A 16,641-nucleotide genomic window follows, 5' to 3' on the forward strand; every position below is an offset into this window, starting at 1 on the left:
AGATATGAAATCCACAAGGGGAATTTGGAAGGAAATGGGTAAGCCACAAGGGGATGGGAGCAAGGAGAGAGGGACAGGGGCTGCAAGGTGAGGGGTGGATGTGGTGAGTAGACTGGAAGGTCACAAAGTTTGGGAGGGAGAGACAAGTAATATGCAGGGAGAATAGTTTTAAACCTTTCAAACAATCTTTGAGAACTTGAAATCACTAAGAAAATCACTTCCACATGAATGTGGAATCTCTAGCTTAATGCTGCGTATATTCAGGGGCTATGTGTTGAATACACAATGGATGCTTTAGTAATGATCAGTAAGTCAGCTGTTAAATTATTGGTAGGTGTATTAAGGTTGGTTAAAATATTGTGGATATGTGATGTGATCTCACAAATCTGCAAGTTGATAGATTTTTGTGTATTCAAGTTTACGTAAGTTATTTTTGAGGAGAAGTAATTGCCAGCTTATAATGTGTTGTCTTCTGCCAATTTAAATCCTGTGTGTCTGTGTAATTAATGCTTCTTTGTGTGTCGGGGCTTTAAGTTTAATGGTGTTTTGTTGATTATTGATGTTGGTATTGGTGAATTCTTCTAATTCTGCTTCCTCTTCAGTCCATTTGCAAAATATCACACAGTACATATATCAATACAGAAAGTAATGTTACCATGTGATTGCATCATTTATAATGGAGTTAGTGAGAATGAAAAAGCAGCCCTTGAAAACCAAAAAGTAAACTTGAAGAGGAACCTTCCAATATGGATATCGTGCCCTGATGTAGCTTTTACCTCCACTGTAAATGCATTGGTGTGGTAGCCAATAAAGACATCGCTTGAATCAGTAGGAGTGAAGTTTTGGTGTTGATCTCCCACCTGACTACGCAACAAATGTTTTCTAATTAACTTGTTCAGAGATGCTATTACTCACCTCTGGAGCATGTGGAGCTTGAACCTTGAGCCAGCCTCCTTACTGAGAGCAAATTAATTTGAATAGAACAAATTAATGACATATTCTTTTTGTATTTTTTTAGAGAAGTTAATTGGGTAGTTTTCTAACAATTGGTAAACATATAACAAAATAGTGCCAGAAGGTTGGATTCAAGGGAATCAAGTCCCATTGGCCCCAGATGTGTGTCATATTGAGGTGATTATAACAGTATATACAAGTCCGATTTAGTCAGCAATGATAGTATAGTGGTGACCATTGCTGCCTTCTGAGCAGGTTGACCTAATTCAATTCCTGACCATCACAGGTTGTGAATTTTAAGGACTTTTGTGGAATAGTAGTAGTGAGCCAGAAGAAGGCCTATGTTCAAGCCTCCCTTGCTTCAGAGGAGTGTCATCACAAAAGGTGGATTAAAAATATCTGTAACAAAGTAGCTTTGAGGACTCTTCTGGATCAGTGATACTGTCTGCATTTCTGGGCCAGGAGACCTGGTCGAGAGGTGTTACAGAAGTTAGAAATTTTTATTTATCCTTTAAGTGCTAATTGCGACCCAAAATCTGAAATGCATTGGTATTCTAATCTTGATAACCGACCAGCCTCCTATAATTTCATCTAAACTTAGTTCATTTGGGAGTTAGATCAGCCCTGCATTGGGAATTTACGTTTCCTAACCAGGAATGTGGGCTGCAATAAACGCAGTGTACTAATTTACTTTCTCTGGCTCCAGGTAGTTGACAGCTTGATGAAGCATACACGGCAGGATTTGGTGTGGAATGCTGTCAATTTGTTTCCTTTGGCGTTATACCTCCTGGACTTAAAGTCCCCTACTGTAGTAGCTGCTGCTTCAATCGATTTCCAGAAGGTTTTTTTAATGATAGATTCTTAGCAAAAATAAAGCACACAAAATCGAAGGGTAATATGGGTCAGTGATTATTTGGAAGGTAGGAAGCAAAATGTAGGAAAAGGGATCTATGAAGAGCAAGGAAAGCATGAGAAAGAGATATATTTTGTTCAGAAGAATATAACAAGTCCCAGGAATCTATACTGAGAATATAGCTTTTCTCTATATCTATCGATTAGTTGGGTAAAGAGGGGCTTGTAGAAATTCAAGTTGGCAGGTGACACTAGGTTGGCAGACATGATGGGAACATGATTGCATGAATAGTCAAAATGAGCTGATTTCAGTTTATTAGTGGCTGTTGTGAAGTCATCCACCTCGTTCCAGGAAACGCACATCTGAATTTTTTTTTCTGGGGCCCTCTTGTGGAACAGTGGTAGTGTCCTTACCCCTTAACTGGAAGGTCCAGGTTCAAGTCTCAGTTGCTGTTAGAGGTGTGATAACCTCTCTGAGCAGGTAGATTAGAAAAGTAGGTTAAATAAAAAGTTGCTATCAGGAGATTAAGAACCGTGGAGGAACAAATGGTCTCGTCTTTGAGTTTTGTATTATTGGTGAGCAGGTACAAAAATCTAAAAAAATGGCTGATGGAATTTGAAGCCTATTGCTTAGATTTCTGTTTGGTAAGCATAGCTAGAACTGTCGGTCCTGGGCAGGTGAATGGACTTTGAAATAAAGGTGAACTATATATGACCTAATTGAAAATGTTCCAGGGCTGAGTAGGTTATTTTTACTCCACTGTTGATCAAGTGTTTAGCCCCAAAGGATTTCATGCAACACTTAAATTTCAAAGCTTTTGGGAAAAACTCTTCAGCCTTTATCTTCTACTCTCCTTTTTCCAATGGATTTCTACTGACCACCTTCAGTGCTTTAACACCAGCGATAAGAATTTAGTTTGTGTATATTTTGTGCCACAGGACTAGAGGTGAGCACTACTTGTACCTGCTCAGATGTAGTTCGTAATGCAGGGAATACAAAACTTGGCATATATGGGAAAAGACTTGGACGGGAAGAATATTATTTAAATGGGGAAGAATGTAGAAAACCTGCAGCACAGAGGCTGCATTTGGGGATCCAAAACATGAGTTGCAAAAAGCTAGAATGCAGGAATGTTGGCTTTTATTTCCAAGAGAATGAGAAATAAAAATAGAGAGGTCTTGCTAAACTATGTAAAGCATTAGTCAGACCACAACTCGAACAGTTTTAGTCTCCTTATCTTAGGAAAGATGGAATGGCAATGGAGGCAGTCCAGAGAAGGCTCCCCAAGTTGATCCCTGGTGTTATAAGTAGAGGTTGAGTCCATTGGGCCTGTACTCTTTGGAGTTTAGAATAATGAGAGGAGAGCCTATTGAAAAGTATCAGAATCTTAGGGGGCTTGACAGAGTAGGTGCAGAGAAATTGTTTCCCCATGACCAGTGGGTATAATCTCAAATTAACGTCATAGATAAGGAGTAAATTTGTCTGCAGGTTGTAAATCTGTGGAATTATTTACTATAGGAGGTCTTTGAGGCTGGGTCATTAAATATATCCAAAGTTGAGATAGATTTCACATCTTTAAGGGATTCAAGGTTTATAGGGATAAAGTTGGAAAGTGGAATTGAAGACATTCAGATTGTCCAAGATCTCATTGAATGGCACTGACTTGATTCTGAATGACTGACATCTGCTTCTGTGTTTTATGGCCTGCACTGCATGCTCCATCTTAAAGTTGTAAGTAGAGGTAAAGTTGCTTTAGTCACCATACCATAGAGCTGTTCTCTCATCTGAGAGAGATGATCGGTTGTGATTTAACCTGAGGGTCACCACGCTTCAGGCGAGAGAAGAGGTTGTGAAGGAGAATCCTATGGTAACCTCAGCTGATATGGGAGTTGAACCCACGCTGTTGGCATTATTCTGATTTGCAGACTAACTGTCCATCCAACTGAGCAAGTCATGGTGACGAAACGTCAGAAAACAAACCTTCCAGCTCAGTGAGCTAACTTACTTATTGACCTGAGCTACAAATCTTCTCAAAAACTGCAAGCTAGATTTGTTCGTTATGAAATATTGCAGTCAATACATTCATAGGGATTTATTTGGATTTAGTACAGTGGAGGAACCAGCCATCGTTGCTGACACCAGCTGAGGTATACCTTTTGGGTGGGTATACTCCAAAGGTATGCCTCAGCTGATGTCAGCAACGATGGCTGGTTCTTCCATGGTGCTAAATCCAAATAAATCCCTATGAATGTATTGACTGCAATATTTCATAATGAACAAATCTTGCTTGCAGTTTTTGAGAAGATTTGTAGCTCAGGTTGATGATAGGTTAGCTCGCTGAGCTTGAAGGTTTGTTTTCAGATGTTTCATCACCATGAGTAGGTAACATCATCAATGAGAGTCTCCAGTGAATCTTGCCCTTCAAAAGCATTGTGCCCACCTGTCCAAATGTTTCTTGGTAAGTAGAGTATAATTTATTACCTCCTTAAATAGAATATTAAGTAAAAGGAATCATCACCATACTTGGGGCTTGAGATCATGAATGGAATGAAAGCCCATTATCTAAAGATTGATCCAGCTGCACTGTACAGGAACTTGCCCAATGCCTTGCTAACTCTGGTGATAGCAGCTCAATTCACTGTCTGAAACTTTTCAAGCTGCTGAGTGGACTTGCACAATCTCCCTGATGACTTTCTAGGAGTTACAGAGAGGAAATTAACACGTTTACATGGAACAGCAAGTAAATTGAGTAAATTTCATAGTCACTGCTAAATACTATTTAATACGCACTTGGCAGAACAAAGCATTCACACCACATGTTTGCACTGGAAACATTTATCCCAGAAGTACATTTTAGGTGTTTAGTTGAAAATTAAATGCAGCCAATGACAAGTGGTAACTTGTTGAGTTTAATCCCGTTGCTTTCTCTGGAAAGTCAGAATATTGATTTTCATACCTGGAGATCAATTTCAGATTGGTCTTCCTAGATTGGATTGGATATGCTTGTTGGTTTGGAGTGTGTTGAACCCTGCTGGTAGCACAATAAACTTCTCTTTAAGACCTCACTTTAATCTACAAATCTCAAGACTAAACTTGCAGTTGGTTTTCTGTTACCAGATGTAGTCTGGTAAATACGTAGAAACTGGTTTTGATGTGTGTGTGTGGTTCACAGGTTTGGTAGCTGTCCATCTAAGGCACCACAGACCCGCAATGATTTTCCATGTTATTCTTCAGTTGCATGTGATGGGCATGCAGCAAATATTCAAAGTGTACACCATGGGTAGCTTTCCTTCTGGGTATAGGAAGCCAGATGCTACTCCATCATCTTAAACCAAGGCTACTAAGAGAAGCCAGAATCATTGCTGGCATTTTCATCATATGGCATGTCACTCTAACAGGTCATTTCCCATACTCGCTGTAATGGCTTTATGGCAACTCCTGCCTCACTCTAGACTGCCTTTGCACAACAATTGAAAGCTAACAGAGATTGGATGACCTTTGAATTGAAATGATATCCTCATTTCAAATGTTTTGTAGAATTAATAGTTAAAAGTGGTTAAAGCTAGTGAAGAAACATTTATTCTTAATACTTAGATAATTTTTCTCATGAATTGCTTGCAGCTGTTTCCCGGAGGTTTGGTAACTTTGTCTTGAGGCAATTAAAATGGCTAGCAGCCGACTGTAACATCATGACTTAAGAAGTGGAGAAGGGTATCTGAAGTATTGAAGGTTCTCTAAAACGGCAGTGGAGACCATGATGGTGCAAATTGGGATTTTTTCATGATGCGTTCATTGGTAACTATTTATACCACACAGGCAAGTATAGAAGCTGTACCTATGTACACCAAAACCTAGCGATATTGATGTAATGAACTTATGAAAAGTAGGCATGCATCTTCTTATGAATGTACTGCAGCAACATATAACCTTCTCTCCATCTCTATATATTTGGCATTTGCTTGTTCCCCAGCACATCTCTCTTGCCTCCCCCCAACTATATTGACCCATTATTGAAAAATAAACACTTGTTGTGACTACTTTCTGCTTATCACTAAACTCTTAAAAGTTGTTCCTGTCCCTCCACTATTGTAATCATGCACACTGTGATAAATAGTCTAATGAATGGTGATGGCTAAAAGCCTTTTCTCTGGAGACAAATATTTCGCCTTTTCCACTGTTTGTGTAATAAGGAAGCAAGCTGCAGATAATTCTTGCGGAAAAGATTGGTAAGAGAATCTTGAACGACGACAGTAGATAATAAGGTTCAGGACAGTTCCCACTAGATGGTGTGTGAACAGGTATCTGTTTTGTTGCCTTGTCCTTCACATCAGGTGCTCTGGCTTACTTACTGAGCGTGACCACCTGTTAGACATAATGCTGACAACAATGGAACACGTCTTGCAAGGCAAAATGCATCTGACCCCCTTCTACTTTCTCCTATCCTGTCACCACTCATTGTGAAGACGTAGTTGTTGAAGTCGTGCTACTGTCACTTTGCCGTAGTTGTGGGTATGTTCGCCGAGCTGGGAAATTGATCTGCAGACATTTTGTCCCCTGTCTACTTGATGTCTTCAGTGCTATGGAGCCTCCTGTGAGGTTCTTCTGTACTGCATCTTCTGGAATTTATTTAGTTCTCTTCCTGCTGCTGCTTCTGTCACTTTTTCTAATAGATCAATCATTTTCATCTTTTGGGTGTTTCAGACAGTGACTTTGAGAGGCATGCATTCACTGATGTGTCAAACATGAGTCGTCTTCTTTAGTTAATGTTGTGGGATCTATGTCTAACAGAACATAGAAGCAGGATTTATAATCTAGTCTGAAACATGATACATTCCAAAATGCAGAAATCTTTCAGGATTGGATTGGATTTTTGACCGAAATTTTGTCCACTACTCTGCAGTGAGGTTTGATCTTTCACTTAAGGCACGACAGTACTACCAACTGAGTCAAATTGACGTAACTTTGAAGAGATTTTCGAAGGTATAATCTACAGAAGTAGATGAAGTTGGAGAAACAATTGCAGAGTATAGCTGCATGATTCAGAAGGCAGTCAAACTAAGGAGAGTGCTGTGTTGGTTCTATTCTGAATAGTGTAGAATGCAAACAGTGCACAGTCAGGTGGTACGAGGAAGGATTTGAAGCTGATGATTATAGATTCAATATAGTGTGGAGTAGGAGCCAAACAAGGTATAGAGATATTTAATTTAACAGAACTGCGAGGGTAACGGTTGAATTTAGGTGAGTTTCTTTTAATGAAGCAGAGAGCTATACTGTCCAGGGAAGAGAATCGGGAAAGTTGTACCTGAACATGATCAAGTTCTTTTCATTGCAACAGCAACTTTCACCTGGTGAAAGTAATTATAAAATATGTAAAATGTTGGCATAGTATGAGACCTCTCTACAATGTTGTTTTTGCATGTTATGTAGATTTTGGGAAAGAAAGGTATCAGTTTCAGAAACTTGCTCAAAACACATCCCATTTGATATACGGTATGAAAATATATTTTATAGCGAATTTGTTTTTATCATGTAAGCATATAATTGTTTAACATCTTGGTGTAAAAGATTGGCTGCCATATGAATGACAGAGCTGTAAAGCTGCTTAAGATTTGCCCTAACATCATCTCATTGTACTTTTCAAAAGCTGTTTGGTAAAGTTTATATAATGAAATACAGTTTCATTTCTGTTTGTCAGTTGTATACATTCAAGTGTTGAGCAATCTTTTAAATATATGTGATGCATGATTAAAATTGTGTTACTTTGGCATTTTAAAAATTACTTAAAGTATTAATTATTCTCATTCTCCTTTGCTTCCTGTTCTATCCAAAATAATAAAATTAATCTCAAAGCCCTCCTCATTATTAAATAGACTCAAATTACTTGTTTAAACAATATCAAAAGCAATGTTTAATGCCTTTCCACAGATTGGTTTACTTGCACAGAATGCATACTTCTGAGATGTAGTGTGAATTCTATGTGAAAGAGAGTTGAATGGAGTGGTTTTTGATTTGTCTAAGCAATGACCAAGCTCTACTTTTCCTACAAATAGAACACGCCTCTATTTAAAAGCTGAGAGCACCTTGAACTTTATATTTAAGGTATCCAGGCGATGGAGTGAGTGATATCTTGTTCTGTTTTTAATCAAATTAACCTGCTATTCTTTATTGTTAACTTCACTTGGTTACTGAGTGATTTCGCAAATCTCCTGTTCCGATTGACCCTACTCGAAGCCAACTTGAGCCTCAAGCAAACACTTTGAAGGAGCAGGAGAAAGCAAATCCGCAGCAGCAGCTTCTATTTAATTTCTTTAAAATAGTGAAATGGTTACAATATTGTGTCCAGTTTTCAGAGCCATCTTCCATGTCTTCCCTATGAAACCCTTTCATAATCTTGAGGAGCACTGGTTACCCCTCAGTCTTCCACATTTCAGGAAAACAGTTCTGACCTGTTTAGCTTTTCTTGATGACTTTAATACTTCAGTTCTGGTATCATTCCAGTCTTTTTTTAACGTAACTTCTCTGCTTTTCAATTCTATCCTAGAAATTAATCTCCTTGTCTTTTTTTAATAAATCTCCTTATTAGCCTGTACCACTCAAGTTAATGATTTATGTATCTTGACTGCCAATTCCTTCTGTTCTGTCCCTCCTTTTTAGAAACTGATTTTCCGAAACACATATGGCCCATTATTCTTCATACCAACATGTACTTCCTTACACTTAGTTATACTGAAATTAATTTTCCAGTTAGACACCTATTCTTCAAGTAGATTAATAGCTTCTTCTATTTTTGTCATATTTTTGTTCTGTTAGCTGTATTCATCCAACTTGGTGTTATTTACAATTTTTCTTCTTTAAAGGGATTATTCATTAATGGGATGTGAGTGTCCTGGATAAGCATTTGTAGCACATCCCTAATTGCCCTTGAGAGGTCTCCTGGCCGTTTCAGAGTCAAGACTCAACCACATTGCAATGGATCTGGAATCACACATAGGTTAGACCAAGAAAGGATGGCAGATGTTCTCTAAAGGGAGGGAGGTTGGGTTTTGCCGTGACCAGTGATAGTTGTCATAGTCATTATTACAGAGATGAGCTTTATATTCCACATTAATTAATTGAATCTAAATTTTGATACTGCTGGGATGGGATTTCAGCCCGTGCTTCTATAGAGCTTTGGGTTATTTGTCCAGTGACGTTCTGTTTCACCACAGCCTCCCCTCCATTTAAAATTGTGCTTTAATTCTCGAGTCTAAAAAATTCATGTAAGTGATTTGCATCAGTGAGCAACTGTGATCCTAGCACAATTGTTGCACATCAATACTTCAAACTTTCTACCACTCTGAATAGCTACCTTTCACCCTTAGTCTGTTTTCTGTTTTAGAGCTAGTGTGTTATGCATTCTCCTACTTGTTCCCTGACTTCGCATGCTCTGACCTTAATAATGAGTCTATAATGCAGCCTTTTGGAAATCCAAATATAATGAGTCTATTCTTTCTGTTCTTAAAAGAATATTATGTAAGTGTTGGCCATTAGGAAGGGACCTGATTCAATGACTAAGAAATAAACTGTTCCCACTAGTCAATGAGCCAGTAACGAGCAGAAATTTAATGAGATAAAGTGAAAGGAGAAGCTGGAAGTAGATTTTTGCACAGAAGTTGTTGAGCTCAGCCATGTCATTACCAGACATAGTGGCTTTTAAAAAGAGAAGTGGCTAAAACCTAATTATCCAAAAAAAATGAAGGGGCAGATCAGGAATTTTTTTTAAATTATCGTAATGGTTGCTAAAATGGAAACTCCATATGAGAACAAGTGATAAGAGGTGAATTCATAAGAGCTTTTAGTTTGAAAGCAATAGGTTAAAATGATGTATGGGGTGGGGTGGAAGATTGGACATCATACACACATTCACATAAGCATGCGAATTAGGAGCATGCGTGGATTACCCTGCTCCTTGGGTCTACTCCACTATCCAACAAGATTGTTGCTGATCTATTACTTTATGCTTCTGCACACCAGATGGGCATGATGAACTTTTACTTACTTGCTTATCAAGAATCTACCTACCTCTGTCTTATAAATATTTAAGGACACTCTTCCTCAAAAGGTGATGGAGTCAGAGTTCCATAGTCTCCTGCCGTGCTGTGTTTACGTGGTGTGTCTTAACGTTAAATTGAATGCTTCATGCTTTTGCTGCTTCATGGCTACAGTATAGAGGCACATGGATTACTGGAATATCATAAATTTAAATCTAAACACTTATTAAGCAGAATCATGTCAGTAAAGAGAATGCACTGAACCTGTGAATAGTTTTGGCTCTCTCATCTAAGGAAGGATGTTGGCAGCAATCCAGAGAAGATTGACAAGGTTGATCCCACATCTGGAGGGCTTTTCTTATGTGGAGAGATTGAGTGGGTTGGGCTTGTATCCAGTGAAATTTGGAAAAATGAGAGGAGATCTTATTGAATCATATAGGATTCTTAGGGTAGGGGCTTGATAGAGAATCTACTGAGAGGTTGTTTCTCCTTGCAAGCGAATCTAGGACCAGTAACCCTAATCTTCGAGTAAGCTGATCAAGGTTTAAGAGGAAAAGGCAGGAAAGTGGAAATGAAGATTGTTGATCTTGCTGAATGGCAGAGCAGACTTGATGGCCAACTTGCTGTTCCTCCCTTTTTTGAAATGCTTTGTTTGCAGCGGCGGGGAGAGGGTGTCAGTCTTGGTCAGATGCACGCGTTAGAAGGGTGACTGTATGCGAGGGGGTTGAGTGGAAGTCTGAGAACAGACCTCTTGCTCTTTCCCTTTCTTGACTGCAAAATAAACATAGCGGAGGTTGTCACTGCATTAAATTGATGAATGAAGCTTTGTTATTGTTGAAGGTTAGGGAAAATGTTTAATGAAAAATACATTCACTGAGCGCTAATTTGTTGTTGTGTTGACTCATTTCCCTCCACTTTTCTACCGTCTGCTCATATTTATGTCTCGTGTTTAAATTAATTTTGAAGATTCTCACAATTTTGCAGTCGTTTTATGGCTGAAAGCCTTTCTAAAAGTAAATTTTCCAACCAGTCAAAAGTCTATTAGATTTTTTTTAGATTACTTACAGTGTGGAAACAGGCCCTTCAGCCTAACAAGTCCACACTGACCCTCCAAAGAGCAACCCACCCAGACCCATTTCCCTACATTTACCCCTTCACCTAACACAACGGGCAATTTAGCATGGCCAATTCACCTAACCTGCACATTTTTGGACTGTGGGAGGAAACCGGAGCACCCGGAGGAAACCCACACACATACGGAGAGAATGTGCAAACTCCACACAGACAGTTGCCTAAGGAGGGAATTGAACCCAGGTCTCTGGCGCTGTGAGGCAGCAGTGCTAATCACTGTGCCACCGTGTCACCCTGCTCTCTGAAACATGGGGCGACTTGAGTCACAGTCATTGCTAGTGCTTTAGCCAGGCTTTCAGAGCTGACTTGATAGTAATGTGGACTGAGCATTGAATGAATCATATGCACTGTGGTGTTCTGTTCACATTATACTACACTAAAGCAAAAGTAATACTGCGGTTAAAATAAATCGGAAATAATAAATTGGAAACGCTTAAGAGGTTAATAATTTTTGCTTATTGTAGATTGTTTTATTACTGCTTTTCAGACTGCAAGTTACCATTGCCATTCATCTTATGATATGCCTCTGGTTTACATCTCTATAAAGTGCCTTAGGCTGTTCCTTCTGCCGTTGGTAGTTTGTGATGTTTCCTCCCTTTGACATGGAAATTGCCAGCTGTTCACTGTACCAGTGGGAAAACATCAGTTCAATATACTTTAATGTGGGAAGTTGTAATGATGAGGACTAAACAAAATGCATTTAATCCTTAATATTGTCGAGCCTCCTTTTCTCTTTGAAACAAAAGGATAGTATACTCTGAATATACTGGTGTTACAGCACTGCTAGAAATAATGTTTGCTTCATGCTATTTCTGCTCCAGGTAAAAGTAGATGAAAACTTAAAAGCTTTTCTCTCCTTGGTAATAAACTAAGATTGTTTCTCACATTTGGGCACTATTCATAAATTGTAAAATTTACCTACAATGATGGCACCAATTCAAGTTTTAAATTTAAGTGGATTCAGCAAAGGTTTGATTTTCTCTTTTCAACAAGTGCAAGTAGACAATGCTTAGTTGAATTTTGAGCATGTCCTGATATAATTACTTCATAGACAGTGCTAAAAACAAAGAGGTATAGCATCAACAATCCATAAGTGGTGAATAGAAAATAGTTTGGGAAGCTATTCTCTGTAATTCTCTAGACCCATTAGATAATGGGTTTAAGTAAACACTTTTAAAAGGGAAGAACAAATCAGAAATTGCATTGTGTACATTTGTTCATCTATTGTATGTAAAAGTACCCCGTAAGTTTTTATCGAGGTGTAATCAGGCATAACAAGGAAGATGCTGTTAGATTGAGTGGCTAAATCTTTGCTGACAAATGCGGGTTTTAAAAAGGGTCTTAAAGACCTTAGACAGTGGGCTCTAGGAAAGGAGATAGGACTTGACCAATAGATGGTGCAACCACTATGAGTCAGAGAAAGCAATGGCTACGGTTGATGTAGAGGTTTCTTTGTAACAGGCTAGTTTTGGAGAAAAGAAAATTTCTAGTAAGTTCTGAGGGGTGAGACCATGAGGAGATTAAACACAATTGTGAGAACTTTGAATCAAAGGTGTTAAGATCTGATGGAAAGGAAGAGAGTAGCTGAAGTAAGCATCGGTTCCTTAGTGAAACTAGAGAAAATTTAAAATGGGCAACCAGGAAATGACAGAGAATTTGAACAAATATTGTGTACCCATCCTCAATAGTAGAAGGTACAGCATAGAACAAGAGTAGAAGAAAAACAAGAGGCAAGGTGGAGTGAGAGCTCAGGGGCACAGTTTATCAATAACAGACTTCCTATTGAGATGATGAGGTGGAATTTCAGAGAGCACTTGAGGCTGGGATATTTGTTTTATTTAACATTGAGTAAGAAACATTTAGAATCAACACGGAAGGGTTATGGGAGACGGACAGAAGCAGAGCTCAAGTCACCATTAGATTAGCCTTGACTTTATTGAAAGATAGAGCATGTGTGATGGGTTGAATGGCTACTCCTACTCTTACAGGTTGTTCTGATATATAATGTGTGTTTGATTGACACAAATTCACTGTAACGTGATTGATGAGTTGGGGGCGCTGTTTCTAAAACCTGATTTCTCTACAACACGGGTTGCACAAGAAAACAACCATCGCATTATGAAAGAGCTACCTGTACTTCTAATGATCTTAGGATCTTTTTTTAGAATGCCTAACGCAAGTGTGAGAATTGGTAATAAAAATGTAACTGAGTCATAAAACATGCCACAAGTAGTGTTAAAACACTAGTGACCATTTTCAAACCATTCTATTTAAAAGTATAGGTTGATGGACTAAGGTGAAAAGTGAAATTCAATATTGTCGACAGTTAAGCAATGCACTCGTTTTGTAAATTTTTTTTAAGATACAGTAAATCATTACAAATTTGTAGAACACACTTGAAGACACTTAAGGTGTTTCTTAGGTTCTTATATAATCTGTATCCTCTGTCAGTGCTTTCCAAAATATTTGCCAACATTACTGCATTTTAACACATGCATGTGCGCACACACTGAATCAGCTCTTCTTCCTACTGCTAATATCATTACATTTTATTTGTAGCTGAAAATGGCAGGGATAATCATTTGTGTCTCCTGTTGTCTGCCTGTTTTAATACATGGCTAACTGGAAATGTGCTTCAATAGTGCTAATTGTTCTTACAAAAAGTTATGTTTGATGGTATTGTAACCAAATTTAAACTTTGGTTTGTGGCCAAACTTGTGGCCATACCAGCCTTTTGTCTGATCTCAGAAGCTTAAAATAAGAATGAACTTGGATGGGAGAAACTGGTTTGTGACTGTTGTTTAGTCACTTACCATGACTGTGCTCTGCTAAGGATCCAAAAATGTTTCTCATTTAATGCTTACTGTTTAAATTCCACCGCCCAATACTCATCGCAATAATTAAAAATGGCACTAAAACTACAATTCTGATCTTGTTTTCTTCTTCTTAAACAACTTCAGCAATGGCTTTGGCAAGGAACAAGGAAACCATCGAGCCTATCCTGCCATTCAATGTGATAATGGCTGATTGAATATTTCAATGCCTTATTCACCCTGTCCTGATATCTCTATGTCACTGGTAATCTGAAATCTATCAAACTCAACATTATCATCCTCAAAGACTGAGCTTCCACACCCCTCAATGGTAGACAATTCCAAAGTTTCACAATCCTAGAATAAAAATGTTTCTCTTCATCTCAGACATTTTTAAAATGTATTTATGGGAGATGGGCATAGCTGGCTGGGTCAGCAATTATTGCCCAGAGGGCAGTTGAGAGTCAACCACATTGCTGTGGGTCTGGAGTCACAAATAGGCTAGACCAGGTAAGGATGGCAGTTTCCTTCCCTGAAGGACATTAGTGAAACAGATGCGTTTTTCCAACAATCAACAATGGATTCATGGTTATCATTAGACTCTTAATTCAAGATGTTTATTGAATTCAAATTTCATCATCTGCTATGGCAGGATTTCAACATGAGTACCCAGTAACATAAGTGGCATCCCCTTTATTTTTTAAATTGTGTGCCTTGGTCTCAGTTCCCCAATCAGGGGAAATATCTTAGCTGCACCTGCCCTTTCTATCCCTTTTAAGTATTTTGTAAGTTTCAAATGACATAATCTCTCATTCTTTGAAACTCTAGAGAACAGAAGCCCAGTTTCACGGGGCAGCCCCAACATCCCAGGAACAAATCCGGTGAATCTTTGCTGCACTTCACCTATGGCAATAATCTGTTTTCTGAGATGCAAAGACCAGAACTGTACACCGTACTCCAGGTCTAACCCAGCTCCTAGAAGGAAAACTCCACTACGCCTATGCTCAAATTCCCTTGCAATAAACGCTAACATTTCCATTAGCCTTCCTAAAGTCTTGCTGCATCTGCATGTTACCCTTCACTGAAGTATCAACAAGAATGCCGGGGTTCCTTTATATATCTACACTTTCCAACCTCATCCATTTATGTTTCATGTTTTTGTTTTGGCTGTAGAATGCAATTAATGTGAAAATTCCTTCTATACACTAAAAAAAATCCATTTGTGATAGGACATTGATTTGGAAAGTTAGTTCTATAAATCACATTTATACCTTACAGCTTCAGAAATTAGGGTTGGAATGAGGTGAAATAGGATTTGTAAAATTCGTAATTGGGTAATGCAATGCAGTGTGTATAGATTTCAATGGTGCATTGCTTTAACTAACTTGATTTTTAATTTTTAAGAATAGTATCGCTTTTTTTTGGTATTTAGTGTTGAGGAAACAACAGAGCTAAGCCAATAACATTTCAGTTTTTGTTCATTGTTGATTTTTGATCAATGAAAACAGTTTAATTGTTTCAATTGTGAAACTTCCACTTAAAAGAGTGCGAATAGCCAACTATGTATATGTAGAAAATATGGGAAAAGGAAACTGAAAATGCTTCTTAAGGGGTGAAGAATTTAAGTTATGTAACTTAGAAGCCACAGAGTCAAAAGGTATGACACTGGAAAACACAGCAGGTCAGGCAGCATCCGAGGAGCAGGAGAGTTGATATTTTGGGCATAAGCCCTTCATCAGGAATGGGAGGGGGTGGCCAAAGGGGGCTGAGAGATAAATAGGAGGGGAGTGGGGCTGGGGGAAGGTAGCTTGGAAGGTGATAGGTCGGTGAGGGTGGGGCTGATGGTGATAGGTCGGAGTGGAGGGTGGAGCAGAGAGGTGGGAAGGAAGATGGATAGGTAGGACAGTTCAAGAGGGCCGTGCCAAATTGGAGGGTTGGATCTGGGATAAGGTCAAGGAGGGGAGATGAGGAAACTGGTGAAATTGACATTGATGCAGAGTTAACTCCCCCCTATTTACCTTTCAGCCCCCTTGGGCCCCCAATGAAGGGCTTATGCCTGAAACGTCAAGTCTCCTGTTGCTCGGATGCTGCCTGACCACCTCTACTTTTTCAGCAGTACACATTTTGATTCTGATCTCCAGCATCTGCAGTCCTAATTTTCTCCCAGTCCTTATAAGCCACAGAAACAGACCTAACTAGTCTGTTGTATATCATCTCTGATTCATCTACGTTAAAGTTTGTTTGTGATTTCCCCATCTGCAAGTTTTCTTAAATTAATCTTTACAAAATAAGCAATCTTTTTCTCTCGTTACAGTTTGTTCTGTCTGGCTCTGATGACTTTAATCTGTACATGTGGCGCATTCCTTCCAGTTTGGAGACAGGTGAGTTATAATTTAACCTAATGTGATTTACTTAGATTTGTTTTTATATCTAATTTTGTGGTAAATAAAGAATATATGATAGCTCTTTTAGAAGAGACACTCAGTCTGAGTTTATATAGACATTTTCCCAATACGTAATTAGGAGAATGAATTTGTTTTGTTTTTAAACTTGTCTGCAATGTTTTTTTTAATAGAAGCCTGGACTAATGAGGTGAGTGTCCTTGATCTTCCTGTTGTAAAAGTCTGCCTAGAAGTGGATTTAATCAGTCTCCTAGTGGTGTTGTACGAAACATTTCATTGTTTAATGTTTACTTGGCAGTCTCTTTCCAGCTATGGGAATCATTATTAAAAACGTGACAGTCTTAACAGGAGCTCTAAGTTTTGAGTTAGGGACTCTTTGTGTGTGGTTTTGAGTGAGCAAATTCTGAACTTGTACTTTATAGCAATGTTTGAAAAAGTTAATTTATTGTGACTGGGTT

At 38.6% G+C, this 16,641-nt stretch overlaps 1 protein-coding gene across 1 annotated transcript in view; it reads left to right on the forward strand.

Moving 5' to 3' along the window:
* dcaf5 (ddb1 and cul4 associated factor 5) overlaps nt 1–16,641 on the forward strand; it is a 102,505-nt gene that overhangs the window by 64,377 nt on the left and 21,487 nt on the right. Inside the window, exon 7 of the mRNA XM_043698096.2 lies at nt 16,096–16,162. Within this exon, the coding sequence (XP_043554031.2) occupies nt 16,096–16,162 (67 nt within the window). The remainder of the gene's footprint in view (nt 1–16,095; nt 16,163–16,641) is intronic.

The sequence above is a fragment of the Chiloscyllium plagiosum genome, unplaced genomic scaffold (genome assembly GCF_037043375.1).
Source record: "Chiloscyllium plagiosum isolate Xiang-an unplaced genomic scaffold, Cpla_swu_hap1 HiC_scaffold_8, whole genome shotgun sequence".
Taxonomy (NCBI): domain Eukaryota; kingdom Metazoa; phylum Chordata; class Chondrichthyes; order Orectolobiformes; family Hemiscylliidae; genus Chiloscyllium; species Chiloscyllium plagiosum.